General features: G+C 46.5%; 1 protein-coding gene across 1 annotated transcript in view; it reads right to left on the bottom strand.

Annotated features, from left to right (window-relative positions):
• The window catches only part of LOC102932558 (heparan sulfate glucosamine 3-O-sulfotransferase 3A1), an 80,835-nt gene extending 54,202 nt beyond the window's left edge, over nt 1–26,633 (bottom strand). Inside the window, exon 1 of the mRNA XM_037914388.2 lies at nt 25,424–26,633. Within this exon, the coding sequence (XP_037770316.2) occupies nt 25,424–25,953 (530 nt within the window). The 5' untranslated portion in view covers nt 25,954–26,633. The remainder of the gene's footprint in view (nt 1–25,423) is intronic.
• Between the last annotated feature and the right edge of the window lie 1,360 nt (nt 26,634–27,993).

Below are 27,993 nucleotides of genomic sequence, written 5' to 3' on the forward strand. Positions count from 1 at the left end.
TGGGCCTTGTGAGAGACGTTAAGTACTGCGCGTCTGGAAATCTACTTTCCCTGAGCTTCAGCTGGTGGGATTCTAATGGACTCAGAAATATTGGGCTAGTAAGACAATGAAACACCCACCCTCACATACCAAATCTGTTCCCCTCCATCCACCCTCCAAACCAAACCAAGCCTCTTGACAAGACTTTTTTCCCCCCCTTTATAATGTTTTATTTATTAAAATGTCCTGGATCAAGGTGAACTTTCTGCGCATTGTCTCATCTGCCTTGCTGGAGGAGCTGGGAGCACTCTGATGAATGGATTAGTCAGGCTGTCTAGTTTTACTTGAGCAGCGCCTCCATCTCCCACTGCTATATCAGTTTTATGGCTTCCCCTACCAATACTTTTAACGTGAGTCATAGTAGGCAGAGCAAAAGGCACTTTGGTCCAGCAGACTGGGCACAGGCCTGGGACTCAAGAGACCCGGGGTCTCGCTCCGCCACTGACGGGCTTCACTGCTGCAATTCAATCTTCCACAGTCCTTCCTGCTCTCCAAATGTCTCAGAATCCCAAATGCTGAGACCAGCCAGTGACTCCCATCCCATGGCATGGGAACAACTCTGTCAACCCTCCCCATCGCCCACCCAGCTGAGAGGCCAAATCTGCCGTGCTGATTTCCAGCGCTTTCCAGAGACGTGCTTTACCTGACCTCTCTGAGCAGCTCTGCTCCTCCAGACTTGGCCTTCTCTCTCTCTCCTCTGTGGGCACCCACAAGCTGGGGGTCACGCTTGGTGCAAACCCCTCCGTTAAGAACTTCATGTCCCTCTCCTCCCAGGCCACTCAGTCCCTTTCCTCTTTAAGCTCTTCTTGACTCCCCAGCTCATGGCCACCTCTCTTTGCCACAGGTTCTGTGACCCTAAATATTAAGGGCCGGTGCAAATCAGGAGTAACTCCACTGAAGTCAATGAGCGACAGCCATGTAAAATAGGCAGACAGGAGAGGAGAGTCAGGCCCAAAAGGGACTGAGTACTGGTACCTAGGAAACAGGATCTGAACTCAAGAGAAATGCACTGGCAACGTGCGAAGAGCTTCATCTAAAGCCCATGGAAGTCAATGGAAACCCTTCCCTTGTTTTCCATGGGCTTCGACTCCAGCTGGAAACGTGCTGTTCAGATCCAAGCAATAGTGGGGAGGAAAAAAGGGTATGTCCTGTAAAATAAAGGACAGGTGGTCAGCCCTGGAGGGGAATTCCTGCATGGTTCCCAGCATCTAAGTGCACAGCACTGTAGGTGCCTCCCAAGAGAAAAACAGAAGCTGGAGCTCTCTCACTGCACGGGCTTCTTTTCTTCTAACAAAGCACTCTAATAGGATAAGTCAAGCGTTTAGCCCCTGGGCTTAGGAGATCAGATAGGGCTCTGCTTCCCCTCCACCCCTTTACTGATAATTTCCTTGGAAGCATTTATCCAAGGAGACTAATTGGCTTGAGCAATTCTTAAATGCATTCACCATCTTTTGCAGATCCCCCTGCAGATCCGGAGAGGCAAGGTAATTTGAGCAGCTGATGGACAGCAGAGACTCTACTCCATCCAGGACAGAAAGCAAAAACCAACAAAAAAAAATCTGTATCTTATTCCACTCCGAACAGTTGCTATTATAGGCAGGGGAGGAGAGAGGAGATGAGCAATCTAGGAGGAGCTGTGTATCAAATGGCAAGAAAAATACTGTATTCTGTTTCAAAAGCCCTGCTATAGCTCACAGCAGTAACTGGACTTAGACATGAAGATTAGTTCCAGGCAAAACCGAGATCTCACAGTGACTGGATGAGGCGGGGGGGAGGACAAGTACTTGGTCCACCGCTGATGTGAAATTCACCACCAACTCTACAGGATGGAATTGAAAAGAAAAAAAAACTATGAATTGTTTTGGGGACCTATAAAGGGGGAAAAAATTGTGAAGCTGAAACTTCCCCAAATGCAGGAATTAACACATCCAGGGGGACCATTAGCAAAGCCCGACATGTCGCAGCATCAATCTTGGCCTGACCAAAGGAAACTCAGAAAAAACCTCCCTGTGGAAGGAGGAAAGACGTATCAGTGTCTCCATCCATTTTGAAACGCACAGCAGGGCTCAGATAGGTCTGTCCACTAGGCCAGCTGAGCAGACGCAGCAATTCCTGTCACAAGTGTGACCACAGAGGCAACCCCAGAGGAAGGGGAGAATGAAACCCAATCCAATTCCTGACATTACAGTCCCTCCACACCTCCTCTGATCTCCCTTACATCCTGGGATTTAATGGCCCTATAAACATGCCCAGTGCGAAAGACAGATTAAAAAACTGAAGAAACACAATCCTGATGCAAAAACTTTGGGTACTCAAACCTCTCTGTCTTCATCTCCCTCTTCCTGCCCCCTCAGCTCCCCGACGGCCGAACTCCTGGATTTATGGGCTGTAAGCTTTGGTATTCTGCACTGATGGAAAAACACTGGAAAGATTTCCAGTGGGCCAAACCTGAGCCAAAGAATCAAATATCAAGGCACAAAACACAAGGCACCAGAGTTTCTACAGCCCACAGATGGGCCCCGTAACTGTAAAAATTCTTATATTTACTGTGACAGTATTTATTTTAGTCTTAAAAAAAAAAAAAAAAGAGCGAGAGATACTTTCGGCAAACTTGAGTTAACTGAATGGCCTGTATTTTTTTTACAGGGGGATTGTATATCATAAAAGGGTCATGAGCATCGAAAACTAAAGCCAGCCAGCTGTCCGCTAGTTCCGCTAGGGTAAAAAGAGTTGCCCCCAGTTCTAATGAGCCCCTTGGTCAGATCCTTTGTTGTCCTTTTGGGGCGGGGTACCCCTGCCCCACCATTACACATGCTTCAGACAGCCCCATGCTGGAGAGGGACTGTACTGGAACATATTCAGAGGTGATGATTAATGGGATTCAAGCTCCACTGCTGGGGTAGCTGCCTGTAATAGAGTCTATGGTGGGGTAACTAACACAGAGAGGAGCCGGAAAAGAATAAAGCAGGAAAAGCAGCTGAGCAGAGGGTGTAAGAAGGTGCAGGTTAAAGGAGGCCACCCTTCCATTCTAATGTGCATCTTCTTCTAGAAGATGTAGCACTGCCCCCCCCAGCCCGCCCCGCCTCGCCAATGAATCCCAATGAGGCCTCTCCACCAGCCAAAGCACTGGGTCTGCTTTGTCCCTGCAGACAACCACAGAGTGGGAATATTGGGGCATTCCAAGGTGGGCCAGGAATGCAGGGAAGTGTGGGTTTCTCTACACCCCAGCTAGCACCTGCTGCCAGGATTCCTACAGGGGTTATGGCAACAGGAGGCAAATCACAGCTGCATCCCACTCCATCGTTCCAGCAGCCCAAGCACTAGCATGGGGTCAAACGAGGTTGGCAGCACGTAAGTTACACAAGCTTAGACTCTTCACACCAGCCTATATGTCCGCATGGTAGGACGAGATTTTTATCGGTAAACGTCAATTTCACCGTACACACAGAGACAAATATTTCCATCAACAATAATCAAAATGCACAGAGAAGCAAAGTAAGAAAAATGATGCTTGAGAACTTATTAGAGTTTGATTTAAGGCTATTTACTTTGTATGTTTTGATATGTGATGTTGACAGTGTGTGTTTTAATGGTTATAAAGCTTTAAGTTTTTGAATCTCAGCATCTATTGTCATTAAATAATTATTGTCTGACACCCCCCAATAATTTCCCATAACTGTGAACATTTAAATTGATAAAAATAGGAAAAAATGCTTACAACCTAGAATTTTGCACAATGGTGAAAATTTAAATCAATACCAATTAAAATATACCTAAAAATGAACATCGATATTGTCCATCAAACTTATAAAAAATAAAAATCAAATTCTGCCAAGACTACCTATAAATCACTGCTGAATTTGGCCCACCGAAACAAATCCTGCTTTCAGATGCACTAGTCTAAATCCAGAGTCACTCTTCATTTTAACCCAGATTTACCCAGTGCAGCCATGACCAAAGTCTTCCCCAGTGTGCCTAAATCCCACTGTGTCTAAATCTCTCACCCCCCTCAGGTTATATGTGCTCCCTTAACCACTTACAATGAAAGGGAGTGAATGCACACTATAACAAGCACAGGTACAGGAGTTCCAGTTGCTGCGGAATGAGATGTGGCTGTGTGCTGAAATTGACCGAGGCACACTCAGAAATTACATGAAGGATCGGAGCTGGGTGAAAGCCGGTCTCCACAGAATAGTCTTTGGTTGGGAAAGAAGGATGGTTGTATAGTTTTAAAAACAAACAAACAAAAAAAAACCAACTACAACATAAGAGGATGGAACTCATGTATTGAAGAACCTCGAGGACAACTTGAAAACCAGCAGCCTTCTGTCTAGCCCAGGAGAGCTGGCATGTCCCAACTGCTAAATCAAGCAAATGGCTTTCACTTTCAACAGCAGCAGGAAACCATCTGTTAGTGATCTCTCTGCCTTGCACAGACAGCCTGGAGTGGGGGAATTTTTATACCTCGGCAAGGTAAGATCCCTCTTTGGGCTGTACCTGTTGCTGATGGGGGTAGGTTAGGAGATGGGTGGGTTTTATTAACCAGAGATTTCCCTCTTGCAGCCTTGATTTTGGAGTTTGTGTTGGGGGCGTATGTGTGGATGGGTTGGAGAAAGAGGAGTGTTAATTTTTAAACAGTTTGTTTTTTGATGAAGCCAAAGACACTTGAATGTCAGCATTGCACAGATGGGTGAATCAGAAATGGAGACATCCATGCATAAGCCGGGATCTGAAAGTTAGCTGTCACTTCGCCAAATGGCCTCCTAATCATCTGTAATTAGGAAACGATGAACAGATGATGCCTATAAAACACACACACACACACCCCTGAAATCGGCAAATACACCCTCGGTTTTCGGCTGGAGCTCAGGAATTTCTCCAAGCCCTAATATGCAATTCCAGCCACAACCATCCAGCGCTGAATGTGGCATCACTAGACTGTGGATTATAAGGCACCCTGCATTCGACAAGTGTCCTGTTACCTCAAAGCCGGCAGGGCTGAGTGGAGTAGGCACAAGTGGCCAAACGAAGTGACTTCAATGGAGCTCCATCAGCTAATGGTGAGGCTGAATCACACTTAAGGTGGTTGACACCATCTAATTCAATTAAATACTTGTGCAGTCTATTTGGGTCAGAGTGTGAAGCGCTTCCCCCATCTTGGCCCCTTCAGAGACTGCAGCCAGCTGCTTGCATTTCCTGCTATTCTTTATTCCTGAAAAGTATGCAAGTGAATTTATTGCCCCTGAAAGTGAGGGGCCCTCAGCACAGACTGCAGCCAGGCGCTGCAGAAGTGAGCATGGGACAAGATCCACCCATTGGCCTTTGCTAATGCACCTCCCTCCTAACCTGAATCATCTGGAGGTGCCGGGCCTCTCTTGACCAGCGGCTGGCCCTCAGAGAATCATAGAATATCAGGGTTGGAAGGGACCTCAGGAGGTCATCTAGTCCAACCCCCTGCTCAAAGCAGGGCCAATCCCCAATTTTTGCCCCAGATCCCTAAATGGCCCCCTCAAGGATTGAACTTACAACCCTGGGTTTAGCAGGCCAATGCTCAAACCACTGAGCTGTCCCTCCCCCCGCCCCTCCAAAAGGCACAACATGCAAAGCTGCACGGTGATTTTAGTACGTGCACACGTGAAGACGACGATGAAATGCCTTTTCTGCTTGGTGACTTAAGTGGGCATTTGAACCCAGAGAAACTGTTCACCCCACCCTTCCCCGCTTCCCATTCTACCACTCCCTGCTGTTGAGCAAGCGTAACAGAGATATCTAAGATATATAACAGAGATATCGTTATACCCAGGGAATCAAAGCTCCCTGAACGATACATGCTGAGACTGATATAGATTCTATAACAGGGATATTAGATTCTGTGATAATACCTAGCTCTCATATAGTGCTTCTCATCAGTAGGTCTCATAGCAATTTACAAAGGAGGTCAGCATCATTATCCCCATTTTACAGCTGGAGAAACTGAGGCACAAGGTGGTTAAAATTACTTGCCCAAGGTCACCCAGATGGCCAATAAGAACCCTGGTCTCTTGAATCCCAAGCCAGGGTTCTATCTATCCATTAGGCCACACTGCTTCTATGGATAGCATGTATCTATGTATAATATATAATTATTTATTATTTGTATTGCCGTAGCACCTAGAGAGCCCCAATCATGCTAGGTACTGTACTGGGTTTTGGACACAAAGACATTCCCTGCCCCAAGGAACTTACCATCTAAGTATAAGACAAGAGACAACAGATGAATACAGACAGACAGACAGGGGAGCAGTAGATAGCAATGAGACGATAGTGGACCCAGCACTTAATGGCTTAACCATTGTTATATTTTGTAGGCTTCACAGCAGAGGAGAGCTGTGTGTCTGTGCATGCGTACACACACACACAGGTGTATATACATATATTAGAGCTAGTTGGGAAATGGGGGAGGGAAAGTCTACAGACAATTTTCACTTTTCAGCAAAAAATAAAAAAACAAAATATTTTAATTCAGAAATGCTGCCCTGGTGCCTCTTGGGAACTTTTGTTTGGGTGCCTCAGGCTCCCACAATCCTCTACAGGCTGGGCTCCCTGGTCAGACTATGTCTCCCATGATGCACCATGGTCTCCCCTCTTGGTGAGGGCAGGAGGTGCATCATGGGAATCCTATGGTCGTGGTGTATCAGAGGGGATGACATCCCAGGAGGCAACTGAAATATATCTCCCATGAGGTACTCTAGCAGCCAATCAGAATCAAAATATTTTGATTTTCACACAAAATAAAACCTTTTTCAGGCATTCGGCTTTTCTGTGGAAAGAGGATACTTTGAGGAACAATTTTCATTTAGTCAAAAACCCAATTTTTCATCAAAAAACAGTTTTGACCAAGTTTTCCCCCATCCCTAAAATGTATCTATGTGCACAAACACCCAGCCCTTCTATTAAGAATAATGCTTCTCTTTTTTCTAGGAGACCTCTTTCCACAACGTCTTGCAGTGCAGATTTCCTTGTTGCTTTGCTGGATCAGGCAGATGCCCCAAAGCTTAGCCTGGGGCCCATGTTGCTTTTCAGCCATCCCTAACAGACAGAAATAGAGGGAACTAGCAGACCATCTCGGCTTTGGAACAGGTGTAATGTACCTTATTTACACTAAAAGACACCATGAATGAGGCCTACACTTATTGGGCTTATTCTTCTTTGTAAATTAATACAGTCCTAGCAGATCTACAAAGCAATGGCAAGTTGGAACACCTGTATGTTACCTGTGTACAGATCATCAGTGTCCATGATTTGAAGAGTGAAAGCCAAATCTGACATCACATTTTAAGTTTGGGGGAAAACAAATCTAGAAGGAACTGACACAAGCAGAGACTGGGAGTTTTTCCAAAGAGCGTCAGGAAGTTGAGTGTCCAACTCCCATTAAATTTCAGTGGGATCTGGGCAACTAACTACTATGGTCTCCTTTGAAATCTGCTGTGCCCAGGGATATTCCTGCCAGCCTGCTGAAATCTTCCTGGAAAGCGGACATGGAAGGGGTGCGGACACAAAGCAAATTCAAGTAACTAAAAAAACCCCAAACCCTGAAATGACATTTGCTGAAAGTTATTCTCCAGTATTTATCCAGCAATAATTAAGTCTAATGTAATAACGGACCCTTTTCTTAGGGCACATCTACACGGCAAAAAAACCCACAGCAGCGAGCTTCAGAGTCCAGGGGGGCAACTGACTCGGGCTTGCAGGGCTCTCGCTACAGGGCTAAAAAGAGCAGTGTAGACACTTGGACTCCGGTTGGAGCCCTGTGAAGGGAGAGTGTCGTGGAACCTGGTCCCCAACTCAAGCCTCAACATCTACACAGCTAATTTTAGCCCCACAGCATGAGCCTAAGTCAGTTGACCTGGGCTCTGAGGGTGTGTCTACACTGTAATTAGACACCCATGGCTGACCCGTGCTCGCGGGGCTGTTTAATAGCAGTGTAGATGTTCAGGCTCAAACTGCAGCCTGAGCTCTGGGACCCTCCCACCTCGCAGGGTCCTGAAGCCCAGGCTCCATCCCAAGCCCAACTGTCTACACCGCAATTAAACAGCCTCTTAGCCCAAGCCCTGCGAGCCCGAGTCAGCTGGCATGGGCCAGCCGTGGGTTTTTAATGTGTAGACATACCCTGAAACTCACTGCTGCGGGCCTTTTTCTGCTGTGTAGGCGTACCCTTAGTGTCTATCGTGATTACTTATCTGGCTGGTGCCCTGGCTTTCACCTCACTAAGATGAGAGCTACATGACATTTTTTTTCCAGTGTTCTCTGACTTTGGCCTGATAACTAGAACCGAGTGAGTAATTCACAATGAATAATTTGTTATTTAGGTCATTTCACCTTGCTTCCTGTTCCCCGCCAGATCACAGGATTTGAAGATCTATATTGTTATTCAGTTTCTCCGATTGGGAAACAGCGGTCCTGACTCAGACCTTGTCTATATTAAGAAAGCGTGCCTTGAGGTAACTGAACGGCTTTATTTACACCAGTGCAAATATACTGCACTAGGGTAAAACGGGGCTGAAACCAGTTTAGTTTAATTAGTTTAACCGCTCCATTAGCAGTTTGATTCAGGGTAACTAAACTGATGTAGTTACACCCGTGGACAGGTTCTTAACAGACAAATCCTTAGGCCCAACCCCAACAAGATTTATCAGGAATTATTACTGAGTAAGGACTGCAGAACACAGCCTCTTGAGAGTACTGGAGGAGGAAGCTATTCGGTGTGAGGTTTTCATTAATACTAGCGTGACCCTGGAACGTGGGTGCAGTGCACAGTTCTCTCCTTCCCCCTAAAACCTTCAAATGTCTCATATGCCTACTGGAAAATTCACCCCCTCGCAGGAAATTATTTGCAATTTAATAGCAGCGATTGAGGGCCCAATTCTGTTTCCACTGACAACTGTTGTGTTGAAAGCAATGGGAGCAGGAGTTGGGCCTGGATAGCTTTGCATTCCCTCTTTAAATCTACTGCAGCGGCTCTCCCTGGCTAATTGCATGTCTCTCACTCTCTCAGGCCTTTTCAAAAACACAATCCAGCTTTTTTCCCCTCTCTCAATGGCTCCTGTGCAATGGAGACTCCTTGACACCCTGACACCATTATTACAAGGATTAAAGGAGATAATGGCCAGTTACTTGAGTACACAGAGAGCAAGAGGGAGGCATTTGTCTAATGACAAACACTGGCAGACTCTCTGTTGTCAAAGGGCACAGGAGAACACTCATGCTTTCCTTACTGATCCCCTACAGAGCCCCAGATAATGCACTTTCCTCTCCCTACATGTGTCAGGCACAGCAATAATTAACTCAGTAGGGATGAGCTGGGGGGAATAGTGCTGAGATGCTTGGGCTCTCAGCATAATGGCACAAGCAGATCGTGAACACACGGATCGCCAGGTGGATCAGTGGAAATGCTGCCCCATGGTATTTTACTGCACAAATAGACCTGGTGCAGAGTGAAATGGGAATGAGTCTCAACGTCTTCCTCTGAAACAGCCTGTGCAGGGTGCTGTAGAAGAGAGGACATTGGACTAGGTGGGCCACTGATGCACTGCAACATGAAGTCCCACCTCACTGAGATCTTCTGCAAATACTTCTTAGCTCCGAGCCGCTGCTCCTCATGCTCCAACCATGCACTCACTGGTAGCTCTGCAGCAGTGTTTAATTTGTAATGGAAGAGGTGCTGGGGCTCAAGCAATTTTTTTACTTTCATAACTGACATGGCAAGTGCTGGGGCTATGAACTGCCAAGTGTAGAGGTGCTGGGGCGCTTTGTCTCACAGTGGCTTTAACACTGCAAGGCCATGTGATAATGTCACCTGGTATGGAGTACCACTTGGGACACTGCTGGTATTTTTCCACTGGAAACAAAGGATTCCCACCTTGTGTAAATCCTATTTAAGGCTGGGAAGTGAGTCAATCAGGGCTCTTCTCCATTGTCTCCCCGCCCAAGAAGGAAGACTGCTGAAAGCACCTGAAGAAACAAAGGAACTAAGCTAGGGAAAGGCAAGGGCTGAATCCAGGCTGAGACAGGGGTCTAGCCTGTGAAGAGAAATAAATAGAACTCTAAGCTGTAGAAACTCTGCAATCTGCCCAAAACAACATTTAGGGTGAGAAATTACTATTTGTAACCTATTCCTTTAGTGAATTAAGTTTAGGTTGTGTTTTTTATTTTATTTGCTCAGTAATCTGCTTTGTTCTGTTTGCTATCCCTTATAATCACTTAAAATTTACCTTCTGTTGTTAATAAACTTGTTTTTGTTTATTCCGTAACCCAGTTTGTGCAATTCATATTGAGTGGGGAGGGGGGACAAAAAGCCGTGCATACCTCCCTCCACATTGAGGGAGGGGGTGATTTTTATGAGCTTGCGTGGTACAGATCTCTCTACACAGCGCAAGACAATATTATTTTGGGTTTACACCCCAAAGGAGGTGTGCACGTAAGTGCTGGGTAAATCCCAAGAGCTGATTTCAGTCTGTGTCCGGAGCTGGGTGTGGCCTTACCCGTGTGTGTGTGCCAGAGAAGGCTTGAGGGCCTGGCACAGCAAGGACAGGTGAGGAATCCTAGGCTGGTGGAACGGGTGGGCTCAGTGGGACCCCAGCACATCAGGTGGCACCCTAGACGTGGGTGGGAGGGGTCCGACCCGTCACAGCAAGCACAGGGCATTTGTGATGAAGAATGTGATGTGTGTGGCTAGGATTTTGTTTTCTTTGCTCTGGCCTTTTCCAAGCAAGGGGTCTGGCTGCCTCTCTCATCTGGCATGGCCAGGAGGGGATGCCAGAGAGAGGATCTCTCCGGGTGAGGGAAACGCTCCTCTCTCTTGCTCCAAAAGGTTCTGGATTTGTCCTTTCCCTAATCCCCACCCCAGTCACCCAGGCTGGAAGTGTCCGCTTCACACTCTGCGTCTGGACATGTGGGCTCCCAAATTCCCTGTTTCGAGGCCTGTCTGAAAATGCAGCAGCCTTCAGGAGCCTGCCAGCGGCAGGCCATGGAAATCCCCAGACTCCCAGAGTGCCTTTCCCAAGCAGCTAGCAACAGCAAGGGCATGGAGCCCTCCTGTACCACCCCCACCCACAAACCCATAGCACCGGGCTCAGTGGCCTCCTCTCCACATGGGGTGCAGGGGCCAGGAGGAGCTCTCACCGCCCCCTGCTAGCCCTGCCCCTCAGCTCGTAAAATCAAGACTCTGGATTTCCACCCCTCCTTTTCTGTATCGCCATTGGCTGTTGGTTCCCCTTTACCCCACCCCCCTCCTCATTGCCCTTCTCCTCCCATTCCCCTTGCCCTCTCTCACTCCCCTTCGTGTCCCCCGCATCCAACCTGACCAGCCTTCCCCACCCCGCATCTTTCTATATGTCTACACAGCACCTAGCACAATCGGGCCCCGATCTCACCTGGGGCCTTCTAGTGCTAATGCAATATATATACATAAAATCAGTGACCCAGCGGCTGCAGCTCGACAAAGAGATTCAGATGTGCCCTAGGTGGCCTGCTAAAGCCATAAGACATGTCGTCCCCAGCTATACAAGTGGCACATATAGCCAATGCCCATTCACCGTGTGATCAGAGTTGAAAGACCAACCTGCTTTTGTGGCCCAATACAACAACAGATGCAGTGGAGATAGCACTGAGCGCTCAGCATGCGACAGCTGGCTTTAGTTCTTTCTTCTGGAGGAGGTAAACTGTCCTGATTGTTTAACAGTCACAGACATTCAGACGCTACACTGAGAAAAGCCATGGAAATGGCTGTAAATAAATATTAATATTCACGCCGTATGAGAGGCCAGGGCTTGGCTAGAACATTATCAACATCCCTTGCCACTGCATAGTGCTTTTCATACGCAAGGATCCCACGTTGTTTTTCAGATTATAGGCAAAGGATCACTTCCCCACCACTGAAATTCAACCAGTTCTGGGCTGGAATCCAGCAATCAGTCGATGCCAATAACACACTGCCCATCAGTTTGTGAAAGGGGAATAAGGGATATCATAGCCAATTGAAACCGCCAGGTCAATTTTTAGGGATGGAGACTAGAATTACCTGAGTTGGCACTCAGCCAGGATGACAGGAGTGACACCGTGTAAAAAGAGTCAGGAGAACTTTGAACGACCTCAAGCGTAAGGACCACAATTTCACGTGTAGAATGAAAGGTGGCACCTCTGACAACACACTGGGAGCACCATGCTGGAAATTCCTGGCCCAACAGAACCCCACCACCACTTCTTGTACCTGGATTTTCCTTGGTGCTCTCCTAACCCATCACAATGACAAGAGAACAACAAGTGGCAACACAGAACTGGGCATCAAGAGGTCCTGAATTGCAATCCCGGCTCTGCTACTGACTCACTGGGTGACTGTGGGCAAGTCAAGGTACATTTCTGCCTCAGTGTGCCCATCTGTAAAATGGGGATGATGATAATCCAGCTACCTGATGGGTGCTGTGAGGATTCATTAGTCAATGTCCATGTGGTACTTTGAACATCTAAAGGACAAAGTATTATCTGCAATGGGAAAGTCATTATCGTTGTTAAAGGAGGGTGGAAACAGATTTCCAGGTTCCTGCACAAAGTTTAACATGCCACTATAGTTATTACTTATTTTTTCTATTGTGGTAGCTCCCAGGAGCCCCAGTTGTGGATCAGGACTCTACTGGGTTACGTGTTATACAAACACAGAACAAAAAGAACTCCACACAGCACCATCCTCCGGGAAAACTCCTTTCTAGGAGTTAATGCTGTCCCTTTCCAGCTCTGTGCCACCTGCCCACTGCAGAGGGGTTAGGAACAGGTCAGGAAAGCAATGTAGACAGTGGGGAACAGCACATAGGAGTCAGTCCTCACCCTGGATGTCCCCGCAGTCTGAAGGTTTTCCACGTGGATCTCCGTTCATCTTGCGATGGCGGGGCACAGGCTCCAGGGACCTAAACACCACTGCTCCCAGAGGAGACGATAGACTCCAGCCCAACCCAACAACCACCAAAGTCAACAGGATTCTTTCCATTAACTTCACTGGAAGTTGGGGTGGGCCCTTTGTGACCAGAAACTGGCCCTTGTATCCAGTGGGACAGTCTGCAGACTGGGAGAATTTGTCCCCATATAGAAGAAAAACAATACCCTACCTGACCCCAGGGTACTGCAGTTCATTAAATCTGAAAGGGCTTTAAAACATCCCATTCACTAGTATATGTGGGTTTGTTGACATTCAACATTTTGCACTGACTGGACAGTAAAGCCAAAGTGGTTGGCATTGCTCTTTATAGTCCTCAATTTCATGTCCTGGTCTTCCTTCGCAACCACGGTATTACAGCTCGTCAGAAACCGGTATTTCTGTCCTGCGGGAAAGTCCAACAGTTCAAAATTTATATTTGTTCAAAATTGGAACAAAAAGTCAACATTTCTCAGGGAACAGAAACATCAAAAAACTGCAATCTGGGCCCAATCAAAACAGTTCAGTTTGATAATGTTGAAACATTATGGTACGAAACAGTATATTATATCATATTCAATAAAACTGAAATTAAGATAATATCAAAGTTGAAATGAAACAAAATGGAATGATACAGCTGAAACAAAATGTTTTTTACATTATCAAAACACAAACGTCAAAATGATTTGTTTCAACACTTTTCCATCAATAATGTCATTGAAAATCAATCAACACGTTCCCACAAAATCGTTCAATGTCAATGAAGCTGCCTTTTCCAATGAACAACTGTTCTGCTGAACGTTTTTCCACTAGCTCTCCCCAGTGATGTGGGGTTTGACTGTCCCACACCGCAGAGGAATATCTTTAAACATTACAATCAAAATCCTTCTTATTGAAATGAAGGAAAAAAACAAACCGTATCACAAAGAGCCAAACTGAAATCCCAGGGTAAGCAAAACTCTCACTGAAATCAAACCCTCAGCCCACCAGACCCTTTCCCATGTACTTGCCCCAACAAAGCCTTTGATGAATGGTGTCTGCATGGAGGAACTCCCCTGAGCTTGAAATCAATGGATGTTTTGATTGACTGGAAAGACTGGACAATTTGGTCCAGGTACTTTTCTGTTCATTATTAGATTAGTGTAACAACTATTAAAAAACCTCAAACCAGCTAACCTTGGAATCCAAACCACGCGACGGTGCCTCTTTACAACCAACAGACTTTCAATGTGGTAAAAGTTTTAGCTAGCCTTGGTGTTTATTCATCAATAATACTCCTCCTGGGGGAATTAATCCATCGAAAACCTTTGTCGTTCCCTTTAAGTCTAAAATGGAGTACGTAGCATTATGAGTTAGGGTGCACATTTGTAGCCAGAGAGATTGCAGGAATGTGGCTGAACAGAGAGCCTGGCCCACAGAGACTATGCTGCGAAAGAAGCATTAATATGTCACCCGCCCCATTTCCCTATGCACAGATCTTGTCACTTCAAGGGAGTGTGCTTACACAGACCATGCCCCCCTGCGCATGAGGCCCTAGCCCAGAATGAAGCTCTGTGGTTCTTGTTATGGAGGACCTGAGACACAGCCCCTCTGAAGCTCTTCAGCCAGAATTCCAGCTGGACATTTTCCACCATGCAGTTTCCTGCCTGGTTTTGTGTGGTGCACACAGCCAGCCCGAATATGGCCTTTCAGATTTGGGTTCTATCCAAGCAAAGCCCCATTTTACTTCAATAGGTGAACAGCATGTGGGTCAAGCTAGAACGCATGCCACTTCCTTAAACCTGACAGAACCCCTCCTGCTTCCTAGAGACCATTATAGGAACTTAACGATTCAGGAAGAAAATAAACCAAAAACACTGAAGCTATGAAATAATGAAATACTACAAGCTTTTGCTACAATTAGAAGAGGAGGAACTTGGGTTTTAAGCACCTGAATTTTAACATTGCAAATAGGCTTTATAAAATGTTTCCCCCCACCGATTAGGAAGATCAAAAGATCGAAGAAAGCAAGAAACCCATGAATCCTACACAGTGTAAATCTCATTTAAATATCCCTGCTGCAGTGAACTGGTTTATATAGAGAGAGACTGGGGCAGAGGTTAGAAACAAAACACATTGTGTTCGAAGAAACATTGGAAGAATGTGTTTGTATTAATGACGAAATTAGAAAAACCCTTTAAAAACTGAAATCCTTTATTACCAGGTGTTATACTTAACTGAAATTGCGGCTGGAGGCAAGTATTTAAAAGGCATATGCCATGGAGGGAGTTAAAGCAAGTAGTTCTTCAGCATGTTTTTTTAAGGTTTTAAAGAGCAGATTAGACAAACACCTGTCACGGATGGTCTAGCTAATTCTTAGTCCTGCCTCAGTGCAGGGGACTGGACTAGATGACCTCTCACGGTCCTTTCCAGTCCTACAATTCTATGATTTCTATGATTCTGTGGGCCCTGATTCATGAAATTTCCATCAAAATCAATGGGAAGATTCCCCCCAGACTTCAGTGGGAGTTAGATCAGGCCCGTCACACTGAAAATTCAGCCTGATCATTCAGATCCTGATTTACAGTTTAGAGCTGGGCACATAAAGATGCAGATAACAGGCCGCATAAGATCTGCAGAGTTCTACAATGCTGCCACCAGTTTCCCCTTTCCCTACTTTCACGTGGAGGTGCGGACCTTCACATCTCAGTACAACACCTAAACAACAAATCAATGCCAAATGAATTCAGCCTCTCTCTGGCTTCCAAAGCATCCCACAGGGTGAAGTGGGGAATTTTCTTTTTGCAGTGTCCTAGGCTGTATTACTAAACCAGTAACAAGATTTGTAGAATGCGGGAGACTGGGGGAACTTTAGATGGTATCATTGCAACAGATGGTGCTGCAACAGGAACATTATTTTATGAACTTCTCCACAAAGAAAAGAAAGCAATGACCTCAGCAGGAACAAAAATATGTATCTTTCTTCTTGCAGAATCACACATTTGATGAAACAGAAACACTAAGAATAATTAGACCCCTGATCCTGCAGAGCTTACTTGCATGAGGAGACCCCACTGAAGCCAATAGACTTACTCATAAGAGTAAGGACTCCTCACAAGAGTCAGGCTTGCAGGATCAGGTCCCTCAGTTTACACACTGTATGAAATCTCTGCATAGCTACTGAATTTCCCTGAAGGCAGATTAGCGCCAAGAGGGCTGGAAACAACTGTATCTGGGGTAAGGAAGCTAGTGAACATAGCAGTAAACTGCAAGAGCCCAATCCTGCAGCCCTTACTCTCATAAATAGTCTCACTGATTTACTTTGGGCTCCTTATATGAGAAAGTGTTACAGGGTTGGCCCCAGGAATGTAACTACAGCTGCAACCTAATCCACTTCCCTTCCATAATAAAGGTACTTAATGAGAATTTGCAAAGATTTATGACCATAACAATCACCTCTTCTCCCCTTACCCCCTTTCAGCATGCAAACAGTTTGGGTTACTCCGATATTCTCAAGGGAAAGAAAAGTGTAATTAGTAGCTAAGAAGTGTTAATGTGTACATGAGAGAGAGACTGGAGAACATTTTTATTCTCAGGTTTTCTCATCGCTTGTTCCCTCTTCTGAGCACTTTGGAAAGAAACTAACTACTCCCATATGCCTAATTTCTTATTATGCTTCAAAAGATATGGGGATGAAATCCTGGCTCTAGTGAAGTGAATAGGAGTTTTGTCACTGTCTCAATGGAGCCAGGTTTCTACCCAGGGACCAAAGACTCAATACAATTACTCACAAAAGTCCCCCCAAAGGCAGCAGCACTACTGGCCTATGTATGGGATATCTGTGTAAGTAAGAGTTTGCAAGATCAAAGATAGCACCAGCTACTTATTAAAAATGGAGGTAAGCGTATCACTGTTATGCTGGCTTCGTGCATGCCTTTAAAATGTGCCACTCAGGGTATGTCTATGCAGCAGCTGGGAACTGACCAATGCAGCTATGTGGACACAGCCTCCAGAGTATACGCAGCTATCTCCATAGTGAAGACATACCCTCAGGCTAGCTGTCTGAATACAATCCTGCCCAGCCCCCAAGGTACATTCTCCGGTGGTTAGCTCAAGCTGCCACCCATGTCATTGCGACCACACTGCTGTTTTTCGGCACTAGCTTCAGCAGAGCTAGCGCGTGCACATCTACCCAAGCTGGAAATTACACGGCCCTGCTGCTGTGTAGATGTACCCTCAGTCTTTACTGCAGGAAAATGGGCTTAATCCTCTCTCATGACAGCCACATGGCGTTTCAGCAGTGATTTCCATGAGACTGGGCCTTGGGAGTTTTGCCTAGGAAGTCTTTGATGTACAGAGCCAGATTCTCAATACTGCTCAGCACCCACAAACAGGGTTAATTCTTCAAGAGAGCTCCACTCCAATTTAGGCAGCCAGATGTGAGGCCACGCTTCTGAAAGAGCTCCCAGCCCCGCACTGAAAGCCTGGTTGTAAGGGTCACGGTGGGAGTTATTGGCTGCAGGGCACTTAAAAACATCTGACTGCTTATTCTGGTGCCTAAATGGGAACTGGGCCCTTTTGAAAACCTGGCCCTGTCACAGACCTCCTCCTGCTCAAAACGATGAGTTATCCCAAATGCCTAGAAATTAAAGGAACCCCGTATATTTTCAGCCTCCCCACAGGCAAGAAATCAAAGATGATATTTATTTGAAAATAGCAGAACAAAACAAAACAAAACCCCTTTGGTTTATCCCTAAAAAATTATCCACCCAAAATAAGTTTGGGTCCCACTGGGTGCTGGGTATGTGGAATCGATGTTGCTTTTTTAATCTTCCCCCATGTGTATACACTAGATGGCGCTCTACATCGCATAGTGAAGAGAGGTGAAAAAAGCTAGCTCCCAAGCAATCTCAGATTGTGCAGACATAAGAAACAAGGCTGTGGAGCAGATTGTGATAGAAGGGACTTGTCTCTTTCAGCTTTCTCTGAGGACTTGTCTATTCACTCTCTTAACTAGTCAGCCTTTGCCCTGATCAAGACATTCCACGCAGATAACATTGTGAAGGGGGGCCAAGTTCACTGGCATACTCCGGTGATGCAAAGCAGCCACAAATCTGGTTTAACTGGACAGTCAGAGCGGGGTTTATGGCTGCTTTGTATCTTAAGAGTGGCGCAAAGCAGCTGGAACATACAGGTGAATCTGGCCCTGTAAAGGACATGGAGCCCTGCATCATGTGCGAGGTAATCCCTTTTGCACAGCTCTCCGGCCCCAACCCCGTGCCCGCAGGCCCAGCAGCACGTGTAGGGTTTTCCTCACAGTGAAGGTGTTTTGCCCACAGATAAATATCACACTAACCTGATGGTCAGTTTGTAACAGGAACTCCAATTACCAGATTATCTATTTTAGGTATGTCTATGACCCTGCCCCTGTTACCACAGTATCTGAGCACCTCACAATCTTTAGGTGTTTATCCTCATAATACCCCTGTGAGACAGGGCAGGCCTATTATCCCCACGGTACAGGTGGGAAACTGTGGCACGGAACAGCTAAGCGACTTGCCCAAGGTCAAACAGGAAGTCTGTGGTAGAGCAGGGAACTGAACCTGGTCCCCTGAGACCAGGCGAGCACCTGAAACACTGAACAACATTTCCCCCTCTGACTCCATTCATCATCTTATGCTGCATTTGATGATGCCAGCTTCCATCACCCACTAGTAAAATTTTCAAACAAGCTCCTTTGTGCTGTCCCCCAGGCTGACCCCCAGGCTAGGGAGAAGCTCCCTTTAAATAGCCGCAAAGCGACCTTACTAACCTCCTTCAGACGTCTCCTCAAAACTCTCCTTTGCCATGAGGCCTACACAAATCTCTACAAGTTAGGCAGCTGGCGTGCTTGGACCACTGCCCATCATACTGGCCAACACTGTCTCACTGCACTCCCCTGTCTGTCTGAGTGGTTGTCTCTTGTCTTGTATTGTAAGCTCTTTGGGGCAGGGACCTTTTTTTGTTCTGTTTGTACGATGGGTCTATAACTGGGGTTTGTAGGCCCTACTGCAATACAGATACATAATTCAGGACTCCCATTCTCTCCCACTGTCTTCCTTACACAGCCTAAGCTCACTATAAGCAGGTTGCAAAGTCACTATAAGCAGGATGCAACGCTGTCATCAATTCAAGTGTGTTTGGGAGAAGCAGAGTTCATAGAACGAGGCGCCTCCCGCAAAAACATTTAAAGCTCTGGCTTCATGTAAACGAGCTTTCCTGAACTCCAGCCTCCCCATCACAAACCGTCTCTTGGAATAGAAAAACCAGCCAAAAAATAATGACTCCGTCCTTGAACACAAGGATTGGGAAGCTTAAATCTGCTTTAACGGCAAAACTTCCGACAACGAGCACACACTGGGGAGGGGGGGGGTATATAAACCAGGAATTAAAAAACCAAAAGAATTAAGATCAAGCGAATGCCTGAATATAATTATCTGCCCGCAGAGAATACAAACAATATAAAGGCTCACAGTTCCAGTATTGTGGGGACCACATCAACATCTAGAAACCAAAGACTCTGTCAACCAAGCTGCATGACGGAGGGGAAAAATCGCACTTACCCTGAGGAAATGTGTACGGTACATAAAGTCTCCCCTACCAGGCACAGAGTTATGACTGAGGACAGTTGTGGCTCACAATTGCTAAAGCATCTCCCCTTAGAGAGAAGAGGGTTTTTGGTGTTTACATCAAGTACTTTGCTCTGCAGTACTTTACTCATGATGGTTGGGCCATCTGGGCTGCTTGCAGTTCTCACTCATTGCGCTAGTTCTTTTTAAAACATTCCCCCCTGTGCACGCATAACCCTACCCAAAATGCATACTCTCCTCTGGTCTCTCGCCGAGTGGCAAATGACTCCCACTCCTCTCCTCTGAACTATGCTGTCCAGATGAGCTCTGGCCATACGACCTCGCAATAGTGGCTGACCTCCAGAGTCCCGGAGGCTCTGATTTCATTTCAGACTCTTTGTGTGAATCGAGGCTTGAGGCACAGGGGCTGGGAAACTCACTGCACAAGAAGGTCCTTTACAGCTGCTCCCAGCTGCTATGAACTTGCTTTTCCTGCCATTCTTTTCAGGAACTGAACAACTCCCGGCTCACTTTGACCCTCATGCATTACTGGTTGCCTTGAAAAAAACCAAGAGGATATTCATACAAGGACATGGAACTTCCTAGGTCTAGAGGCATCAGGGAGGAAACTCCCAGCCTGACAGAGAAACCTTGAATAATCTTTCATCTCTTGCAGAATGCTGTAGCCTAATGACATTAGCTCAGCTTTTCTCTAGTGCAACTGGCAGCAGTGTTACAAAGGCAGGGAGATTAAAACATATGAAATAAACGTTCCCTGTGTGACTGACAGCATAATGACATTCCAACGGGCGACTGAATCGGTGCACGGCTAACAAAGGATCAGAGAGAAACAGTGAGGCTCACAATACCATCAACAAACACGTATTTTTCTTTCAGACATTTCTTACTCGATTGCATTCACCCCATAGACTTGAAGTTTTCCCCAGGCTGCATACAGTCATGTGCCGGGTAGAGGGGATGGTAGCTCAGCTCTATTAAAACACAGGCTCACCTGCTATTGAACTCTGTCAACTCAATAGACTTGTTCAGGACCAGAGCAGAGATTTCTGTGTTTTAAAGTCAATGAGACCATTGTGGGCTGTTTCCCCTCCTTCCTTCCCTTATGAACTAAGTACTCGCAAAACTGAAATGGAGAAAGCTGTTGTAAGCACTGAACTTCCCTTGATATTCAAACCTCATGCAAATGCCCATGTAGGTGTCACACCTCCCAAATAAAATCACCATGATTGTTTTTAAATAAACCTCACTGTAGGTGAGCTGCCTTTTAAACAGATGCAATGCAGTCTAAGAGGAGAGGTGATTATTCCACTTGATTTAACATACAGCATTTTAGATCAGTTTCACTTATTGTCTGGAACCACAGTAGGTGCTGAGACTTTCACTTATTAGCACAGAGCTTTGCTACAAGTTCTTTGCCGTAGGAGTCTGCTATCCTACAGGTATTACAATTTAATTCATCGGTTAAAAAAAAGAGTCTGATCTTGCTGTACTTCTGTTATCGGCCTCTCCAAACACTGACGTCCCGATTAAAAGGATCTCATGATAACATGCAACAGCTACTAAAGCTCATCTTTTATTCCAAATAGATATTCTCCCTTTATCTCCTCTGTGATCAACATTGCTTCTCTCTTCTCAGCCTGTGAGGGGCACTGTGGTGACAATATACAGTCCAATTTGAATGATCTCTCAAGAATCCAAACACATCAACTTCATGAAACATGTAAAATCCACTGATCCCCTCTCTCTTCCCTTAAGTCTGCTATTTAGCTGCTGCTGTCAATAAACACCTATGAATATTACTATTTAAAGGCTTTTCCATTTCAGTGTAAAGATCCTGGCCCTTTTTGTTACTTTTTAGATAAAGCATTCAGTGCCCATGGAGGTTCCCTAAGGCCACAGAAAGTGAACTAAAATGTTTATATCCTGTAATGATGCTGTTTAGTCTGCCTGCTCGAAAATAAAAATAAATCTGAAACCTAAGATGGTGATTCCAAAGACAAGCAATCAAGAGATACTAGCAAACATATGGTGATATTCCCAGTATTCAGTTCAACTCAAAGATCATGACAAATGCATGTAAAGATTTTTTTAAATAATGTTTTAAAACAGAGCCATTTAAGTGATTACCGACTTTCTGATCCTGCAGCTCTGAGATTCCTGGAACTACATGTTAGTAAGGATTACTCACATGAATAACGGTTGCAGGACTGGGTCCCTAGTCATGAATAGCCCCATACAAAGAACTCACTGTACTTCAATCTCCACAGAGCTAATACCAAAACAGTGAAACTCAACACATCAAACAGCAAACAAACTGAAGCAATTAATGTAAACGCTCCAGTATCAAATGGTAAAACACGGTGATTACATGAAGAGCCTGAAGGGGAACTACTCACATGGGCAAGAGCTACCAGATCAAGCCCAAACTCTTTGAAAATTAAACCCCCGACACTAAGAAATCTATTGTGCAATAATGTATGTCACTGGCAAATGGTCAGATTCTGCATTCCTTGCTCAGGCAAGATTTCCAGGATTAGGCCAACCCACAGTGCCATCTCCTCTGCAATGAATCAAGGAACCCATTGTCAAAGAAACAGATTTCCTGAATTACCAACTATAAATAATGGCAGACCCTCTCCCAAAGCCATGTGTTTATTTTTCAAAGTCAAGAGTTGATTAAAGTTCTTGAGGTTTTCAGATTTGTTTTTAATATTTCCTTTCTGATAGAGGGTCAGTGCATGGAAAATTGGATAAGCGCACACTAAAAATATCATTCTGTAGACAGCTTCAGCCCTCACAAGAGGAAATCTTTATTCTCAGAAAAAACACACCCTGCAATCTGAGAAAATAAGGTGCATTCTATCCAGTGCAATATATGGACGTACAGTGGTCTCTTCCCTTTGCAAAAAATACATTGCATAAACGCTTGGGCTAGACTCTGACTTTCCGTATGATGATATTGCTGATTTCAGTATAGTCATCACAATTTTAACCAAATACCACCTTCCACTAAAATGTTAGTAAGAGTTAAATGACAATTAGATACAAGTTTTAGAGTGACTTCAAGTCCCTTCTTTTTTGCTCGTTTGCCGGACGCAAAACCTCAATATTTCTATTGTGCAAAGGGAGGACAACCTATTCTTAGATCCAACAAGTCATTTTCATATGAACTTGCCAGAGGACACAACTTTATTAACTTTAAATTACTACGACACATCAGAAAAAAATCTAACTAATAACACGAGGAGTATTGCCCTATGGCTTTAATTTCTGTTTTCACATTGTCAAGGGCTCCCACTTACTTTCTTTTCCAGCAAATGAAAAATTAATTACTTTAACAGAAAGCTAAAACAAAGACACTTTAACAACATTCGCTTTCTTTCCTGACTTTGTTCATGGCTATTTATGGATAATTACTACCACTGACATTTTTATTATCATCAGATTGCCCAAAATTATGAGTGAAACTTATAACTTTCCTCATACTTAAATGGAGGAAATATATTTTAAAGACTAGATTCTTAGGGGTTGTTTATTTGCTTGATTTTGTAATACCTGATAACATATCTATTTCTACACTGTCAGTTGCTCACTTTAAAATACAGTCTTATCTCATTTTCACAGGGATTACTACCCGATTTTACAAATACAACAGCAAATTTAAGGGAACTCTGAGGCTTTCCTCTGCATGACATTTTTCTTTCTTAAAAAGAAAGATGAGCCAGGCAGTTTACAAAAAATAAAAATCGAACAAAGACAGGGCTCTGGAGCATATTGCTAAGTTTTCATCTACTTTCATCCACAAGCAGTTTATTTTTCCTACAATGAGACTTCTTTAAAAAACAAAAAGTTCAGTTTTCTTGCAACAAGTCTTTTTTTAAAGATCATCTAAAGCAATGTTCGTATCAGGATGGTATCTAAAATTATCAGCCAAATTTCCACTGAAAATAGTGATTTAGGCCCTGATCCTGCAAACTTGCTCAATTTTACACACTTGAGTAATCCCATGGTGTGTGTGATGTTAAGTACATGGAAGTTGCAAACACACAGAAAAAAATCAAGTGAAATGCTGAGTTAAGTCTTTTAGATCATCACAGCAGAAAAACACAACTGATAGTACCTTGAGCCAGACTTTCAAAATATAGTTTGCTATCAGCTTATGCCTGGTCTACACTACAGAGCTAGGTTGACATCAGCCTAACCCTGTAAGCATCTACACTAAAATGTAGCTCTCTCCGACGGAACTCACCCACTATACTGACTTAATAACTCCATCTTTGCGAGCGGCGTAGCATTTACGTTAATGTAATTAGGTCAACGCAGTGTCAGTGTAGTCACTGACTGCATTGCTTACATTGACTGCCGCTGCCTTTCAGAAACTGTCCCACAATGCCCCACTCTGGCAGTTAAATCGGTGCAAGAGCTCCTGGTGAAGACACACACTGAAGACACAGGGAGCGTAGTGTGTACATGTAAAACTGATTCAATTACTGCAGTGGCTGTACCTGGTCGTAACTTAGGTCAACTTAGTTTTGTAGTGTAGACTTGCCCTTAGCCTTCAAAATATACCTTAAAAACACCCAACAATTTCCTAAACATCCTGACATGGTACTTCCCTTCCTTAATGGGGGGGGGGGGGGTATGAATACCTATTGCTTTTTTCAAAAAGAAAAGGAGTACTTGTGGCACCTTAGAGACTAACCAATTTATTTGAGCATAAGCTTTCGTAGGCTACAGCCCACTTCATCGGATGCATTTTTTGCTTTTTTGTTTGTTTTAATCACTAAAGAAGCCTTACAAAGAAAATGAGCCAGTCACTAAATAAATCACATGCTATAGGTGGTTGAAAACTTTGGAGCCCAGTTCAAGAGCTGATTGTCCCTGAGAGGAACCCTCCTTATAAAATGACTTTTGCTATGGCCTCCCCACACTGGGCTCCCCCTGCACTGACCGGGTTAGGATGAGTCCTGTTCCCCTCTTCTCTCCCGCACCCCCTTTCCCCTTCACTGATGCAACTGTGGACAAATGAGACATTGCTGATCATGTTGCATGACCTGATCCTGGCAGGCATTTGGGAAGGGATGTGGGGAAAGCTATGGAGGTTGGAGAGGCAGAAGAAACTTTGAGGATCAGGGCTGGGAAGGGCTTTGGGAATCAGGGCTGGAGGGAGCACTATGGGCTGAGGAGTGTCTTTGCAGATCAGGGTTGGACTGGGGATTATAGGGTGTCTTCAGGGATCAGGGCTGGTGGGCTGGAGGGGTGAGGGAGCCATAGGGATCGGGGCAAGGGGGTGTCTGGGGATCAGGGCTATGGGGGGTATGAGGATCCGGGCTATGGGGATGAAGGGCTGGGAGGGGCTATGGGGTTCGGTGCTGTGAGGGCCTTTGAGGGTCAGGGCTGAGGTGTGTTCGGGGCTAGGAGCTATGGGGATCAGGGCTATGAGGATCAGGGCTATGGGGGGTCTTTGGGGATCAGGGCTGGGGGCTCTCAGGGGTCTCTGGGGATCAGGGCTGAGGTGTGTTTGGGGCTAGGGGCTATGGGGATCAGGACTGGTGTGTGTTTGGGGATCGGGGCTGGGATCTATGGTGATCAGGGCTATGGGGTGTCTTTGGGGATCGGGGCTGGGGGCTCTGAGGGGTCTTTGGGGATCAGGGCTGGGGTGTGTTTGGGGATCGGGGCTGGGATCTATGGTGATCAGGGCTATGGGGTGTCTCTGGGGATCAGGGCTATGGGGTATCTTTGGGGATCAGGGCTGGAGCAGGGAACCTCTCTAACTCCCCCGCCCAGCCCCGGACGAACCGCGAGGGCAGCGGCTCCCGCCCCAGTCCCGTACCTGTACCAGGCGAAGCCCCGCTCGTAGCCGCGGTCGAAGAAGTGGGGCTCGGCCCCCGCTGCCCGCACGTCGGGGTGCACCCGCAGGAACTCCAGCAGCGCCCGCGTGCCGCCCTTCTTCACGCCCACGATGATGGCCTGCGGCAGCCGCTTGCTGCCCTCGCCCAGCAGCAGGGCCAGCGTGCCCGGGGGCTCCCCGCCGCCGCCCGACCCCGCGCCTCGGCCGGGCGCGTCGGGCCGCCGCCGCTGCTGCTGCTTCGGCCGCTTCCTCCGGGCCGCCGGCGGCCAGCTGGCCAGCGAGGGGGACCCCGGCTCCAGCGGCCCGCCGCCGCCCGCCGCCTGCTCCGGGGCGGCCGCCAGCAGGGGCCCGGGCAGGCTGGGGCAGCGCTCGGCCAGGCAGTAGAAGACGTAGAGGGACATGAGCAGGGACATGAGCATCAGCAGGAACTTCTTGAAGACGCTGCGGGGCAGAGGCTCGGGGCAGGCGGCGGGAGCAGGCGGCCCGTTCCCTGCCATGCTAGCCCGAGGCATCCGCCCGGCCCCCCGGCCATGCTAGGCAGGTGCCATGCCCCCCGCCCCCGGAGTCAGCAGCCAGCGGGGGGGCGCAGGGCTGCCCCGGGCCGCATTGTCACTGAGCTGGAGCTGGGAGGGGGCTCGGGTTGTGTCCCCCGTTTCCCCCCCACCCCCGGTCTCTTAAGGGCGACGCTTCAGGGGGGCATCATCCGCAGGCGGCTCCTGCCAAGCCCCGCAGGAGGGGAAGCCCCGACGCGAACCGATCCCGTCTCCCAGGGGAGGGCGAGTCGCTAACGGAGTCCCGGAGCGCAGGTCCCGGTCCTACCTATCGCCGGCCCCCGCCCGGCCAGTCCCCTGGCAGTGGGGTGGGGGTGTCACAGTCTGCACGACTGAAGCAGCTGCTCGCCACAGCCCCACCACCCGCTGCGCACCCCCGGCAGGGGAGAATCGCTGCGAGCCAACGGGACAGAGCCGCTCCCGGCTCCCGGCTTCGCCTCCCTCCTCCGGCTGCAGCCTCTGGCTCCGCTCTGTTGCCACCTGGGCTGACGAGACCTGCCGGGGGGGGGGGGGGGGAGCGCTCCGGGGCTGCTGTCACCGCCCCTCTAGCCTCCAGCTGCTGCCACACGTGGAGCTGGAGCAAAACTTCTCCGAAGGCAGCGAGCGGGGCGCGCCCCTGAGCGAGGGGAATGCGGCGCGCAGAGCCGGGGCTGGACTCTGGAGCGGGCCGCGTGTCGAGCAGCCCTTGCTGGCGACCCAATGGAGTGAGAGGGGCGTGGGCGGCTCTGAATACCCCACCCCCCTTCCCCGAGTCGCAGGAGCCACTGGTCCATTGCACGCTGTGTTTATATCAGCCTCCAACCAGAGGTGGATTTGGTAGCCAAAGGTTCATCTAATTCTCTATTGTCATAAGCTCAGGCAGATTTAGGGGAAAACCAGCTTGTAATTCACCCTAAGCGTTTGATAGCTACTTCTTCTTCACCAAACACGTTTTCAAGCACAGAAGTCGCTTCTTTTTATGGCGGAAGCCCTATTAGGATTATTACTAAGGATGAAAGGAAGTAGGGTTCTAGAGAAATGTACTAGGGGGTCTGTCGAAATTATTCTAAAATCCTATGGAATTTCATAATGAATGATCTACTTTCCATTGAATGTTTAGGGCATCCTATAGGATTTATTAATAGAGAATTGTATCCCTGCTCCAGCATTCTATAGGATCCTTTAAACATTCTATAGAAAGGATCTCATCCTATAGGATTTGGGGTGATTTCTATAGAACCCTATTTTAAATCATCTTCTAGAATTTCACAGAGAATTATAAAATTCTATGTATTAAAAATTCTCTATTAAATTCGATAGGACTTTTCCATAAGGGCTTTGTATCAGGACAAACATGGAGTTTAGACCTATCCAGTACTGTATCTGGCTGTGTAACCATCCATCCACCTAGGTTTTCATACTATATCCATCACCATGGTATTGGAGCACAAATTTCTGATTTAGGCCCTGATCCTGCAAACACTCAAGCACATGAGTAATTTTACACATAGGAGTAATTCCACTGAAGTCAATGAGACTACTCAGATATATACAATTAGGTACCTGCATAAATCTTTGTAGAATTGTGGTCATAGACTGGTAGGAGGCAATTTATAAAGTACATGAAGTCCTGAAACCAGATCCAGCCCCAATGATTTCAGTGGAACATACTTATGCTTTCAGGATCAAGTTGCATGATCGGGCCCTCAGTTTGTCATAAATATACACATATTGCTTTCAGAATTTATTATTCTCCATTGAGAGTAAATAAAATATTGAAATAGCTATCATCTTCATGCCTGGAATGCCTGATACTAAGGGCTTCATTATTTCATTGCCTGTGGGAATGTCCTTTTAATATGAAATGTTTGTCATAGATTATAGAGTTTTTAAACACACGTGCACATGAAACACTTGACTTGGATTTTTTCTTCTGTTTATTTGGTGTGAATCTAGCTAAGCAATTAGACTTCAGCTACTTGGAAGCAGAACTTGTGTATTTTCAAATTATTCAGTGAAGAT

The sequence above is a fragment of the Chelonia mydas genome, chromosome 14 (assembly GCF_015237465.2).
Source record: "Chelonia mydas isolate rCheMyd1 chromosome 14, rCheMyd1.pri.v2, whole genome shotgun sequence".
Lineage (NCBI taxonomy): Eukaryota > Metazoa > Chordata > Testudines > Cheloniidae > Chelonia > Chelonia mydas.